The sequence below is a fragment of the Belonocnema kinseyi genome, chromosome 3, assembly GCF_010883055.1.
Source record: "Belonocnema kinseyi isolate 2016_QV_RU_SX_M_011 chromosome 3, B_treatae_v1, whole genome shotgun sequence".
NCBI lineage: Eukaryota > Metazoa > Arthropoda > Insecta > Hymenoptera > Cynipidae > Belonocnema > Belonocnema kinseyi.
The window spans coordinates 93,111,290-93,127,431 of record NC_046659.1 but is presented as its reverse complement, the minus strand read 5'-3'; the positions used below and the strand labels follow the sequence as shown (position 1 = coordinate 93,127,431).

The 16,142-nt window shown below is 31.9% G+C and overlaps 1 protein-coding gene across 1 annotated transcript in view; it reads left to right on the top strand.

The window, feature by feature from the left end:
- LOC117169222 (protein Shroom) overlaps positions 1–16,142 on the top strand; it is a 245,016-nt gene that overhangs the window by 217,796 nt on the left and 11,078 nt on the right. Inside the window, exons 8-9 of the mRNA XM_033355479.1 lie at positions 9,279–10,723; positions 14,586–14,730. Of these exons, the coding sequence (XP_033211370.1) occupies positions 9,279–10,723; positions 14,586–14,730 (1,590 nt within the window). The remainder of the gene's footprint in view (positions 1–9,278; positions 10,724–14,585; positions 14,731–16,142) is intronic.

Genomic DNA, 16,142 nt, shown 5'->3' with positions numbered 1-16,142 from the left:
TTACAACACTTAAAAGAAAAGAATTCCCAGAGAAAAGAAAGAAGATTTTATTCTTAAACTGATAAATGTACAAATTCGGTAAATACAAGAACATTACCAGAATGGCCGTAGGCCAGGGAAAATCTAGAAATCAGGGATTTTAAGGAAAAATCTTGATAATGTCAGAGACTTTCTATAGTAGGCACTTTAAATAATATTCAGTGACAATAAATTTGGAATAGTTTTATTCCATTTATAAAAGATTTTATATTCAAAATTTTATAAGATTAAGATTCTGGTTTTTGAATACTGATCGTCAACCCTGATATTTTCTTTTGTAGTTGTTTCCTTCTGACAATTATATTTTTAGTTCAAAAATTTATTATTTGGATGAAAATTTAACAACTTTGTTAGTAAACTTTTCTGTTAATTATTCAACAGGTTTCTGGAAAATTGAACAACTAGTTTGAAAGTCGAAGCATTGTGTTAAAAAATCAGTTTTTTGTTGAAGGTTCATCATTTTAGTTGAAAATTCATCTCTTTTATAGAAAGTTGAACTATTATGATGAAAACTCCTTTTTCTATTTTAAAATATTAACTATTATGTTTTTCGTTAAGAATTCACCTTTTTCTTGGAAATTTTAATTTTTCGGATTCAAAATTTAACTTTCTTCAAAAAAATGCGTCCTTTCGTGTGAAAAATTCCAATATGTGATTGAAAAAATGCAACTGTTTTTGTTCAGAGTTTAATTTTCTGTTTGTTAAAAATTAGACCGTATAGTTCAACATTCATGTATTTTGTTCAAAATTCGCTTTTGAGGTAGTAAATAATCTTTTTAGTTAAAGAATAATCCTTTCGGTTGGAAATTGAACGATTTGGTTGAATTTCAAACTATTATTTTCATAATTCATTTTCTTTTAAGATTTATTATTTTAGTAAAAATTTAACTATTTTGTTGAAAATTCAATTTTTTGTTAAATAATTTCTAGCTGAAAACGTAACTATTCCATTTTTGGTCGAAAATTGATATTTTTACTTGAAAATTGATCTTTTCTAGTTGAGAGTTCAACTATTTCCTTGAAAATTCTTCTTTCTTGGTACTAAATGAATCTTCTGGTTAAAAAAGCATCCGTTTTAGTTGAAAATTCAACCGTTTGGTTGCATATAATCTGTTTTGTTTGAGGATCCAACTATTTTGTTGAAAATTTCTATTTTTTGATTTAATTCAATTTATTTTTTATTTAAATAGAAATTCTTTTTGATTCAGATTTCAGGTTTTACATGTTTCATTAAGAATCCATCTTTTTTATTGAAAAATCAATTACTTGTCTTAAAGTTGAACTACTTTGTATAAAAAAATTGTTTTTTCGATTGAAGATTCATAATTTTAGTTAAAAATGCATATTTTTTGGTTGAAATATTTTGTTGAAAATTTGTTTCTGTTGCTTTAAAGTTTAATTATTTGATTCTAAATGCAACTTTTTGGTTAAAAACTAATTGTCGTTGTTGAAAATTCAACTATTAAGTTTAAATTCATCTTTCTTGATTGAAAATTAACTTTGTTGTTGAAAATTAATCTTTTCGAGTTTAAAAGTCAACTGTTTTCTAAAACATTCAACTTTTTATCTCGAAAATCAACTATTTTCTTAAGAATGCAATTGTTTTTGGTCGAAATTTAATCTTTTTTATTTTAAAATTTGACCATTTGGTCGGTAATTTAGTTTTGTAGGTTGAAAATGCAAGAAGTTGGTAAAAAACTAAACTATTTTTTTGAAATTTTAAATTTTTTTGAAAATTGTACTATTTTATAAAAAAGGATTCATTTTTGGTGGAAAATTACAATTGTTTTGTTCGACTACTTTACTCAAAAGTCATATTTTTGGTTGAAATAAGAAAAGGTATAACAAATTTTTAATCGTAATCTGAAATTGTTTTATTTTGTTTACCTTATATATTCTATTTTAAAAATGTTACAAGATTAAAATTCTTTGGTTTGAATATTAATGAACAGGGAAAAATGAGAAAAAGTTCGACAATTTTGAAAATGAAGTTTTGGGACCACCCTAATATTATCTCTAATCATAACTAAGAGTTTAAAATAAATGTCGGTAATTCAGGAGCTGTGAATTATAATAAAAATGAGAAATCTTAATTAAAATCTGTAAACGAAAAGTTACGTCTGAAATAGTCTAATAATTCAAATTATCTTTTCACTTGTTGAAATAAGCGTGATTAATTTAAGTTTGGCAGTTTGCAAGTGCGTGGGAGGTGATAAACCATCGACATGATTTAATAATCGCGGTCAGTATGTAAATAAATCAATGATTCGGTCTTGTAAGTTTGATTTTTGTCAAAAGTTTAAACGACGCGTGGTAGTTGGACTGAATCGAAGTTAATTACGAAGGTGCCGTAATGGCTGATCGCCTTAATTCCCCAGACGAATGCCAGCTGTCCGGCAATTTTAATTTTGCATAATGAGTTTCTGATACACTGTGGCCAAATGTTCATCTGTACTCTGTAGTAGCAAACAGCATCCAATGAAAATAAATCGATCACGAGAAATTGATGTATAGTTAATGGGACCAACCGAACCGTGCCACTGAAATGACGAGAATCTGGACTTTAATTATGCAAACTGTCTTTTCGATCAGTTCTAACTACAATCGAATTGTTAATAAAGTCATTCAATTAACGATTCGATGTCTCGATTTCTTGCTACTGCATTTTAACTAGAGTGTGATTAAATTAGGTGCGTTTAATTTATTCACACGCGGATTCATTCATAGCTATTTAATTGGGTGTATTTATTCTGTTGCAAAATCAATTATAAATAAATTACACCTGAACATTTTTATTGGTAAATATTTGGGATTCTTGCAGATCCTTACATTTTTTAGCTGAAGAACAGTGTTTTTAATTTACTTAAATAACATGTTCGTTCCGCAAAACTGCTCCGACCCACGTTGCTGATTAATCTCTCTAGCAATCACCCCAGGTGAAGATCCTCACAAAGTCGTCATATGAGATTCCCCACTTGGGTCCATTAGTATCCAAGGTCTTTTGTTTCAGGTGGCATTCACTCTCATGACACTCTTTTTATTAACTATTCGCCGACATAAGTTTCTGTCCTGGCATACTTCTCTAGCTTCTTTTACGTCTATGCATTTTCTGATGACGGCTTTCGTGTTTCTGTGGCTTCTTATGTTTCTTCTAACTGGGGTCTCATTCACACATTTTATCATTCTAACCACATTCTTTGAGAATTATCTCGTTACTTACTTTATCCATCAGAGTTTTCCGGCATATTATGCGCAAGAATCTCATGTCAATTGCGTTAATTTTACTCTTATCTTTTTCTTGTTAGGTCCATGTCTCGCTACCGTATAGTGTAGTCGGTACAAATATATAATTATGTATTGCCATTTTAGCTTTATTCAATATATTTTTACTTCTGATAAGGGCCCCAGCTCTACCAATAACCTTCTTACCTTCGTTTATGCGTCTATCTAACTCCTCACCTATCCTTCCCGTCCCTAGTAAATAAGCTACCAAGGTATACGAACTTATCAACTTGTTCAATTCTCTCATCATTTAATACAATATTACATAGTGTTTTCTCACTCTTTCCTTCGAACACCATAGTTTTTGTTTTGTTTGCGTTAATTTTGATGCCCATGCTCTTCATGCTTGCATTCAGTTAATTCAACTTTCTGCGCAAGACTTCGATTGGCTCTGCCATAACAACCTTATCATCTGCGAACTCTAACCCACGTACCCTGACAGTTTCGAGATCCGCACCTTCTTCGTCGAAAAAAGTAATTCTTAAGCACTTGTCCATGAATAATGTAAATAACCATGAAGACATAGCGCATCCTTGTCTAACTCCTTAAATAATATCGAAACAGCCACTCAATTACCCATTTATCCTTACACTCGCAACTTTTTGTAATATTTTCCTCTTTTTTATTTTGTTCCGCCATTGTTGCATCCATAAATAATTTTGTTTATATAACAATACACTGGGAATCTCATTTAAGTGCTGTGGTCGAGAATACTCCTAAATGGCCTTGACTTAAAGCGAACATATCATTCGCTGGCTCAGAACGTAAACAGTCAGTGGCGTATAAACAACAAGCTTATATTACGAAATATACGCGTGTGAGTGCCCGCGCACTGCTCCTTTGTCGATATGCTTCTGGTGTTTCACGCATCGTGGAGCAACCATCTCCCAACCCCACGGGCTCCGAAACCGCTGCAGCAATAAATTATTAAATATTAGATAGACGATTAGGCCTTCAGCTTTCTTTTAAAAGAAATAAGGTCATACATTTAAAAAAAAGGTAGTTACCGTTAACATTGTAGCATTTTGCCGGATGTAATTCCTTCATATTTAATCGAATTAATTTTATACGGAGTATAGTAGAAATAATTAGAGAAAATACGCTTGATAAAACCGTTTAATTAAGAAAGGTATTCTTCCAAAGACGATATTGTCAACTTTTTCATTTTAACCCATAAAAAAGCATCTTGAATGTATTCTACTCGAATCCGCAAAAAATTCTTTCGAATTAGAAGTCGTGTTTGAATTTTTTTCTTTCACAATTGAATCCTCTCGTTCTCAAGTCTGTTTTAACGAGTAGCAAAAAATGTGAGAATGCTATTCAGAAGATTGTATTGAAATTCTGTTTGAACATTTATGCGCACTCACGTTTTCGTGTCTCTCTTAGAAACGCGATTCGCATGGAATTATTATCAAACCTCCTACAGTAGCGTGAAGAGATTGATCATATCACAGGCATCATAAAAGTATCAAATGAAAAACAATTTTGAATTTTAGTCTTAACAGTTTAAAAAAAATATTTTGATAGATCTATACGTGCCCTTTTTTTATACAAAATGTGTAAAAAAACGTTTCGAAAGTACTCTGCCATCAAATTACTAAATTGCTATATCTCCGATTTCTTAAATTAGTACCTTTCGGCGTGACGTTTATAAAAATGGTGGTTTAAAAAATGTAAAATTGTGGGTTTGAAGAAGAGACTTCGCCTGAAGGCAAAAGGGTTCCCTAAGTACGGTCCTGCCTACGTACAACGGTTCTTTAATCTCGAACAATTCACTTGGCACGATTTCCAATCGACCTTTTCACGTGATTAGAATTTTGAATCTTCGGATTTCCTTCTTCCTGTTTGTCGCTAATCTTAGTTTTTTTTTCCTATCAGGGATGATAGGGCACGACTTCCAATTAACCTTTTCACGTGATTAGAATTTTGAATCTCGGATTTCCTTCTACTTGTTTGTCGTCAATTTTACTTTTTTCCTTATCAGGAATGATATTTTTTCATAGGGTGTCCGCAAAACTTATTTTTCAAAATTCCCTGATGTTTCCCTAACCATTAATATTCAACGACCAGCATTATAATCTTGGAGCATTTTTAACATATATTTTTTATTTCAAGTTTATTTTATACTTTAGATTAAAAGTTAAAAATTTCAAATTTATTTATTTCAACCAAATAAATATCACTTTTCTCTCATAAAGAATAAATTTCTAATCCAAAAGGACGATTCTTCAATAAAATAGGTCGATTTTTAACCAAATAGATGAATTTTCAAAATGCAAAGATAAGTTCTCAACAAGAAATGTAATGGTTGATATTTCAACTAAAAAAAAATCTGCTGAAAGAGATGAACTTTATCACCAAAAAGATGAAAACAAATAGTTGCATTTTTAACCAAAAGAAAGGAAATTTCAAACCAGAAGGATTAGTTTTCTATAAAAAAGACGAATTTTCAACAAAAAAAGATCAATTTTCAACCCTAAATGGAAAAGGTTCATGGTAAGTTTACTGAATTAATTTGAAAAAAAAGAATTTGAAAAAAATGGTTAAATTTTTGACAAAATGTTTAAATTTTCAACCAAAGAGATGAACCTTCAGGCAAACAGACAATATCTTAAACTCAGCAGTTCAACTTTTACCCAAATAGTTAAATTTCCAGTTAAAAACGATCAGTTTTTACCAAAAATAAATGTTCAGTTAAACAAAAATGAATATACAAAATACCTTCAACAAACAAGATATTTTTTAACGAAGTTTTAACAAAGATTAACCTTCTACCAAGTAGTTCAATTTTTAACCAATAAATATATAAAGAATTAAATTTTTGCTAAAATAGATTAACTTTGAACCCAAAAATGGGAATTTACAGAAAAAATAGTTTAATTTTCAACACCAAAATATCAATTTTTGACAAAAAGTTAATTTTCTACCAGATTAGTTGAAAATAAAAATTTAATCTAAAAATATAATCCTCCGAAGGAAGCAAGTGGAAAAAAGCAATAGAAATAGACATACTAGACAAATAAATTACTTTCAATTATTTTATATCAGGATGGCCGAAAAACTTAATTTTTAAATTTTCCTAATTTTTTCCTGACCAATAATATTCAAAGACAAGAATCTTAATCTCCTAAAATTGTTAACAGATGTTTCTATGAACAACGAAATAAAACAATTATGAATTAAAATAAACCTTTTTTAAATTTATTATTCTTGACATATATAGTAATTCTCTGACTTTTGCAAGATTTTTGTGAAAATTCCTGACATTTCCCTGATTTACAAGTTTTCCCTGACTTACGGCCACCCTGTTTGAGAGCTCTTGTGAGATTTGAGGGCTATGGGAAAATAAATTAAATTTTAATTAAATGAGAAAGATAACGATCATGGTATCGGTTCATCGTTTCAAGACCGATATCGATCGTACGACCTTAAAGCTATAACCTTGTGGCGATTAATCAATGCCGCACGCAGATTAATCATCACCATGTTCAATGCTAAGTTGGTTGTAAATAATAAATACATGTGTGGGTAGCATCTAAAGTGGAAGAAACTACGGAAAATTTATTGATTTGAGAACTTTCCTGTTTGTATTTTCTTTCAGACTGTATTTTTAACAACAGAGTTTGGATACGTGCACCAGTATGCTGTCTTTAGAGTTTAAAAAGGATGAAAAGTAGCTCCTTGCATCTGGAATTTATAGTTAGTAGCCACACATTTATGCTTTCTTTTCTTGGACAGCACTTTGGGCGATATCCATAATTTTCACGTTTGTCTTCTTTTTTAAGGGACACTCCTGGTCATCCCAGAAGCGGACAATAAAGTAAAGTGTACAAGCCTGCCAGCATGTGTTCTTTGAAAGTAACACTTTGTTCCCTTTCGTTCTCCTGCACTGAATATACATATTGTGCAAGCAAAAAAGACATTTATTCTGCGCCTTCTAAAAAGTTCAATCATTCCAGACTTCAAACTCTTTCCCTTATATCTTCGTTTTCCTCTTTTTTTTTTTTTTTTTTTTTTTAAACAAATCCTCTTTTCTTCCCTGTTTTCTTCAAGAAATTGCCCCTTTTCTCGTTTTTTTTTCTCCTTTGTACGAACTAAATTAATAGAACCCAATAAGAAATTCATACTATTTTGGTAGAAAAGTAATCTCTTTTGGTTAAAAATGCAATGGTTTGAATGCAAATTAATCTGTGTTGGTTAAGGATCCAACTATTTTGTTGAAAATTCGTCTTTGGTTGAATTTCACTGGTTCATAATTCGATTTTTAAAAATAAAAATTAATTGTTTAAACTTTAAATTTTAGGTCTTCGTTTATGGTTAAAAATTCAACTATTTTCTTTAACATTCGTATTTTTTGATAAAAAATTAATTTTTTTTACAGAAAGGCAATCTTTATTGGTTCAAAATTGATCTTTCTGGATTGAAAATGAACTTGTTTGTTGAAAATTCAACTTTTAGAGTTGGAAAGTCAACTGTTGTACAAAACATTCGACTTTTGCTTTTTAGTTTGTAAAGTTAACTCATTAGTTGAATATTTCTCTTTTTGGCTGAAAGTTCATTTCTTTTGGGATAATATATTTTTTTTTTTTTGAAAATTCAACTGTTTTGTTGAAATCGCAATACACTTCGACTTGAAATATTAGTAAATTAGCACGTTTCATATTGAATTTAATGTGATATCTACATTATACTGGAATTTCGATTGAAGCACGGTTTCGGGCACGAAATCGCCGCTGCAGTATTTTTCAGGAGGCATAATATTTTATGGACGCTCTCATATTTTATATTAATTCTTGTCAGATTAAAAATGTGTACTTGGCAAGTAGTAAAATTTCATATCCTAGATATTTGTCGTCAATATATTTTGATCGTATCGAAAAACAGCATCAAACGTGATAAAATCATCAATAAAAATTAAGCAGATAGGAAAAGAGAGACTTCTCTGTTACACTGATCTTCCTGATGAAGTAGAGATAAGTACAGAGTACACAAGTATAATAAAATTCTATTACTCATTCTTTATCCTCTATCGAACAATCTCCGACTTGAAAATATCAGTCCCGGGTTGCCTCACCGGAAGCAGCAACCTACCTAGCAATTAGGAATTTGATAAATTGCTAGATGAAATACGAGGAACAGCGGGTATTGTTTTTCACGCGAAATCTCTTATCGAACCGGTTATGTTGCATTGGATGTTGGTAGTAACTTGGAAAGATTAGATTCAATTAATTACATGGATAGATAAACTCTTCGCATAAGATTCTGTTTTTTTTTCCTGAAGCCAACTAATTGGCTGTGCGCGTGCCTTTCTCATATGCAGAAATTACCGAGGGCGTAATATACCTTTGTCGATAGACTAGGTTATTATTAAAGTTGATTAACTGATTTTGGTACTCGTCGATAATAATTAATAGGCAGAATTATTATGGTGCTTTTTACATCATTATTCTGAAATTATGCAATTTTGTACCTTTTGAAACTTTGTGAAACTTCCCAGATTTTTCACTGAGTAATTTTTCGGTTTCCCTGAACATTGATGTCCAAAGACTAGAATCTCAATATTGTAAAATTTTCTACAAAGAATCTTTTATAAATGAAATCAAACAATTTAATATCAAAATTTTAATATTTCAAATGTATTATCATTGACAGTTGTTAAACATGCCTCTCATTGAAATCCCCCGACCTTTGCAAAATTTTTTCAAAATCCCTGACTTTCCCTCACTTATAAAATTCCCTGGCTTTTCCCTGATTTTCAGGTTTCCCTTGACCTTATTCATTTTAAATGTTAAACCTTTAATTTGATATTATGTATTTGAATTTGAATGTCTCCTGCTAAAAATTGTGTCATTAATCTAAATGAAGGCCTTAAAATTCTGATTCGATACCAACTACAGCTTTGTCCAACAGTTTCTCTGGAAGCAAGTATTAATTAGATTGTTTCTTTCTCATTTCAGGAGCCAATCAAAGGCATCCTATCTGGCCTGCCGTCGTGAACGAGGCGTTCCCGACAACGAGGGTAGTTACAAAAGAACAATGTCACCCACAGCTCGCCTGGACGATTGGCCCCGAGACCGGGACGACCCGGTTCTCCTGCGAGTGACACCTCACCATCCTAACTCCCTCAACCACCATCATCACCACCAACATCACGAACTCGCCAAATCCCACAGCGTGGATGCCCTTCACCAACGCATAGAAGACCGAACAAATAGTCACTCGGTTGAAGTAATCGGCAAGCTCTCTCAAGATCTCACAAAGAAGCTCCAAATTAACGATACCCGTTCCCGAACCGAGAACAACAATAACGACAACCTGGAGGACAGATACCATCAAGAAAAGAGGGAGAGACTCTCGCCCCAGAGTATTGAAGTCCTCAACGACCGGAACCGGCAGCTGGAACGAGAACGCCGGAAGTTGGCAGCCAGTTGTGAACCCCAAGTTCGCCTTGATGGTCCCCTTTCTTCTCCCGGAGATTTCTATCGCGAGCGGAGCGCAACGATCGAGATGACCTCGCAAAATGTCGAGCTTCTTAACCGCAGGAACGCGGGCATCGAAAGAAGATCTATGTCCACGACAACAACCACGACTGCCTACCCAACCACTGAAACCAACTGGTCCAGAAGTTCCGAGATCAACGACATCGATACGAGGCCTGGGGGAAAACCTCCACCTCCTTCGTGTTCACCACCGAGGTCTCCAAACCCAGAAAGTCCCAAGTCAAGATCGCCGAGAGGAGCTGTTCCTCGAAGAACGGGGAGCTGTTCGAGTTCCGGTTCTTCATCGAGATCTTCGGACTTGAGAATCTCACCGAGCACTTTGCCTTCGAGGTTTTCTCCGAAAACTCATTCGCCTTTGGATTCCCCGACGAGAAATGGTCTAAGATCGCCTAGCGAGTCCTTCCCAGGAAGGAAGGTCTCGAGTCCGACCCAGACTGACAACACCGGGTTTTTGGACAAGACGAATTCGCCGATCAGCACGAGGGTTAGAAGAGCAGAATTTATTGCCAGGAGGTCTTCATCATCCAGGTCGAGAATCAGTAATGCGTCGTCAGTGTCTTCGACTTCCAGTGCTTCTACTGCCTCGAAGGCTTCCTCGTCCTCATCTCCGAGGACCTCACCCGTCCAAGACGCCATTAATTCGCCTTGTGTCTCGCCTCAACCTGGCATTGAGGGGCTGACCTTGGTTCAAAGAACGGAGGTGGTTCTGCGGGTTAACGCTGCTACTAGTGATGCAGCTTCGCAGACTGAGCTTCTGGAGGATCAGGAGGATCGGTTACGGAACAAGGAAGAGATTCTTCCTGAACCGAGGAAGAAGCTGCCGGAGGAAATTGAGTGCGAGGAACTCAGCAGAAACCTTGCTAGTCAACTCAGTCCGAATGACAAGCTCGTTCCAATTCTTGGTAAGTTGCATTTTTTGCAAAAGTATTACTCATTTTCAGCTGCAGTTTCAGGAATTTCCTTTACATTCCCATCAAACGCATTTGATAGAAAGTCAATCAAAATGAGTATTCATCTTTATCGGAAATTTCCCACGGTATCCAGCCAAAAAAGCAATCAATTTCTATCAAACGTTTGGATATAAATGCTGTTGATTTCCATCAATGGGAAATACTTTTCTATCAACTGCTTCTCACTAAAATTCTATCAAATCTGATCTATTTTAGAGACTTTTATCAAACCTACGTATCAGAATTTCGGAAATTCCTATCGAAATCTATCCGTCGAAAAATCATATGCAATTCGAAAACTAGAATAGGAAAGAATAAGATTTTTCGAATATACTACTTGTTAGTCATTTTCGAGACTGATATGTAGGATTTGATAAGTATCGAGTGGATAACGTTTTATCAAATTTCAGTGACAGTAACAGGATTTGATCCATTTTTGTCCAGATAAAATTTCATAGAATTTCAATGAAATGGAAATATAATAAACTAGGATCCTAGAAACGTGGAATTTTATAAAGTTCTTTAAATCACGAAAATTTCTGTAAAATTCTATCGGTTGTTAATTCGTATACTTTTTCATCCTATAAATTATTTCAATTTCTAAGCATACCAATACAAAATTATGTTTAAAGAAAAGGCATTGGGAATATTTGAGTAGAATTTGTAATTATAATAAAAATGAGAGTATTGATGTATGATTCAAAGTTTACACTACAATTATTTAAGTACAATTCAGACTTGCATCAATGTCGTTTTTCAATTCATGATATTCGTAAAAAACATTAAGAACTGGATCGATTATTTGCTACTCTCTCTCTATCTACTTTCATTCTCCTTAAGATCCCATAAAGCTAACTCGCTTAACTTATAGGGGTCGGTTGTTGACTCGAGCCTTTCTTTGGCTTCGTTTCAACCTGAATCCGTGCATGTCAGATATCGTAATATTACACAATTTATTCAATGAATTGACACTACTAAATATAAAGATAAAAATAATATGTTCAAAATTATAAGAATTTCCAAAAAAGAAATGAACTTTGTCATTTTTAATGTTCAAATTTGAAGAATTTGCAGTTCAATATCTATAAAATTGAATAAATTTGTATTTTCAAAATTTAACTATACCAAAAAAAGTATTAAAAATTACAAAATTTTCTATTATGCATATTAAATATTAAGATTCTTCAATTCAAAATATTCAAAATCGAAGAATTTTAAATTGTAACTCTTCAGAACTGTAGAAATTTGAATTGTAAGTTTTTGAAATGGAAAAGTTTTTAATTTTGACAATTTAGAATAAAAAATTATACAACTTCTATAATTAAAAATTCTATAATTTTGATGAGTTACCTTGGAAATTTCATCAATTTGAGAAGTTTAGAATTGAACGCTCTTGACTTTTGATCTTAGAAAAAATCACAATTCCATTCAAGTTGATTAATAGCCTACAGCTTATACAACCAATTACAGGGGTTATTTTTGGCATTATAATAATTGAGTTACTAATAAAACCAGATTAAAATTAAAATTTGTATTTCGTATAACTGCTTACTTTACAATTTCTTGGACTCATTCAAAGATTCCTACTTTTTATTTACAATCCTATCATCCTGCCCTTTCACTCTTACTTATTATGTTATTTTAGTTTTTTTTACTTGAAGAATTTCTAACAGAAAATCGTCAAAATTGAAGACTTCAAAATTTAAGAATTTTTTATTTTTCAAATTTACACTTAAAAATGATGTTAGTTGTACGTTTTGGAATTAAATATTGATTAATTTTGATGATTTAAACTTGAAATTTCTTCCATTTGGTAGATTAAGAATCCAAAACTTGACTTTTGAACTATAAAATTATATCAATTTAAGCATTTTTTTATACTTTAAAATTAAAGATTTTTCATTATTAAACCTTCAAAATTGAGCTGTTCCAAAATATATATTTTTAGACGTAAATCTTGAAAATGCAGTCGTTTAGAATTCTATATTTTTAAAATTCAGGAATTTTAAATAGTCACTCTTCAAAATTGCAGAATTTAAAATCTTTAAAATTAAAGTGTTTAATGTTGATAATTTACCATTCAAAATTTCAGATGATTACATTCGAAATTTCTTTAGTTGGAAGGACTTCAAATTTAAATCTTAACTTTGGATCTTCAAAATCATAAAAATTGATGTGAAACTTTGTTTGGAACTTTAAGTTTAAACTTTAAGGTGAAATTTTAAGAATTTAAAAAGAAATTATACAGTATTTAAAATTCAAGTTAAATTACGTCTTAAAAATGAATTATTTAAATAAAATTTTATCATTTTTGTTCAAAATATTCATCTTCTAGATTAGAAATGTAAATATTTCGTTGAAAGTTAATTTATTCGGTTGAAAATTCAATTATTTAGTTTAAAATGACTTTTTTGTTGTTGAGATTTTCGGTTTAAAGAATTAAACTTCATCATAGAAAATTGGTCACTTTTGATAAATATATCAACTTTTGTTTTTTGTTAAAAAACCAACTTGTTGGAAAATAATATTTTTTGAGTAAAGATTAATTATTTTTAATCCACAAAATGTGGATCTTTGAGGATTTCAAAACGAATTTCAGAAACGTTTTCAGAATTTTAAAAGGTCTCAAGAGAATATAAACGTTTTCTTATGATTTAGAGGAAAATTTCACATGATTAACCTTCGAAATTGAACTGTTCCAAAAAATGTTCACGTAAGTCATGAAAATTCAATCATTTGTAATTCTATATTTTCAAAATTCAAGAATTTTCAATTGTAACTCTTCAAAATTTCAGAACTTTATATATTAAATCTTTAAAAATAATGATTGTTTAATGTTGACAATTTTTAATATCTATAATTTTGATGATTTACATTCAAAATGCCTTCAATTTGGAAAACTTAGAATTGAATTCTTGACCGTTGATCTTAAAAATCATCCAAATTAAAAAAACGTTATTGAAATATTTTTAGAATATAACTATTAAAACAGAAACAATGAAAACAGCATTATTTTAAATTCTACAGTAATTAAAAATTAAATCATTTTCAACTGAAAATCTTCAAAATGTTATGATTTTATACTATACACATTCAAAACTCACTAATTTTTTTTTTGCTTCTCATTCCTGCTGGGATAAAATACTATATTTAAATGAAAATTGCAGACTACTGAAAGCCGATTAAAATTAAAATTAAATACTTTAAATACTTAAATTTTACTTTAAATTGAAACATATATTCTAATTTGATAATTGGCAACCAAAGTAAGAAACGTGTAATTAGTGTACTATTTTTCCAAGTAGGATAATGATTGACAATTATTTTTAAATCTTGCTTTATGTCTTAAGAGTAAATTTGATATGCCTTGAATAAAACTGAGTGCGATGAACTTTTATTTTAATAAACGCTAACCCAATCAGCAGGCAAAGAGTATTATTGAATTACGCGTCATTGCTTGCAATATTGGATGTGCACGCACGCGCCTCTTATAGCATTAAATTAAGGCTTCCGGGACGAGGAATTTCACAAGCGCAAGGTATAATAATAGTTCCCAATAACAGTGCGACATGAAATGATCACTAGTCATCCGGAATAATCACTCCGAGTAACTATTATTTCGATGCCTAGATGTGAAAAAATTATTAGCTGCTTTACATTTGGTCTGAGTGCCTTGTTTCTTCAGCGAGGTGGAATATCCAATTACATTCACTCTACCTTCAGAAAATATAACAAGGTTTCAACTATAAAGGTTAAGGTTTAATTGACAATCTTATTATCTCGCTGGAAGCCTAATTTCTTAACTTCTTTTCAGTTCCAGTGCCAGAACACAAAAAACCAACAGACTACGTTTCCGGTCTCTTCAGGGTGGAAGCCACATTGCAACCTCGACCAAGACGAACACTCTCCCTGGAAGAGCCTCCTTCGCGTGTCGATAATGAAACCGAAGAGGAGAGCAAGTGAGTTCCAGATTTATAAAACTATAATCACCATTTGGGAAAAATGTTTAAATTATCTAGTCTCTATAATTTCAACGCAATTCCTAATTATCGCAGGGAACAGAAATTAACTTTCACCTTCTAAAGTTGAAATAATTATAATCCAATCCTCATAGAACCTAAGTGTTCTTCAAGGACCGTAAATATCGTTTAACATCGGTGGTGGCTGCAGCTAGTTCTATTTCAGAATGAGTAGAATCATAGAATGATATGTCCTTGGTGCAAATAACAGACCAGGAGATTCAAGGCCGTTCTTTTCTACTTTCATCGATGGCGATCCTGATACAAACCTGGCGGTCGTTCACCATCAGATTGAAATGGTGTCCAGCGAAGGTACCGCGCCCAGAAAAACCTCATAACAATGCGTGCGTACCGGAGCACCACCCACCGTATCGCAGACATCGCGATGACCTTGCGACCCATGATGCAGATAAGAGTGTTCTTTAGGCCAGAAAAAAATCAAGGGAGGGGTTCTAGATACCTTGGAGAGTTTTTAGACTCTCTCGCAGTGGCGTCTTTTCAGGAGGGGATAACAAATTACTGTTTTTATCAGTACGATAAAGAAGATGACCAGCTGGACCACCAATGATATACTTGAGTGGGTGGTCAAGCATCTCAACTAATCTCATTCGTCATCAAGATTTCCTCAATTATATATCCTCCAAATTTAATCCTCTCGTATCTCCATTCAGTTAAAAAATAGGACAATTTTGATGAAGCAAGACTGATTTCTAATGTTGGCTCTTTCGAATTAGAAGGTAGATTATGGATCTTAATGTGAGATGGTCCGTCAGTTTGCGTATTTTTGTGCAAACTATGACTTATGGTGAATTTGTGAAGCTAGTATTCTGGGGTGATTGCTAAACAGAACTCACAGTGAAAGTATAACGTTGTGAACTTAGATAACATTTAGTACGTTTTCTGATAATCAGTTTGAACCAAGTCTGCGAATGTTGTGAAATATGACCCCTCTTTTCCCATATTTTCAAGAATTTAACTAATTTTTTAAAAAATCATCTCTTTTTTTGTCAAAAATGTATCTACTTGTTGAAGGTTGAGCAATCATTTCTTTGGTTGAAAATTGAATTATTTCGATTTTAGAAAACTAGTCTTCTTGTTTTAAAATTCATATTTTGAATTAAATGTTGAACTCTTTTCTTGAAAATCCTGTTCGTTTTTTAGGGTTAATCATTTTAATTCCAAATCCATCCCTTTGATTGAAATAAAGATTAAGAATCAAAATATTATAACTGATGTCATTTCAAATAAAAAACATTAATTTAAACCATGTTTTTTGCAATTGAATTTTTCCTGGCCGTCGCTTTTTACCAATCTTTGAAAAATGATTGCATTTTAATAAATGACGGTTTGTT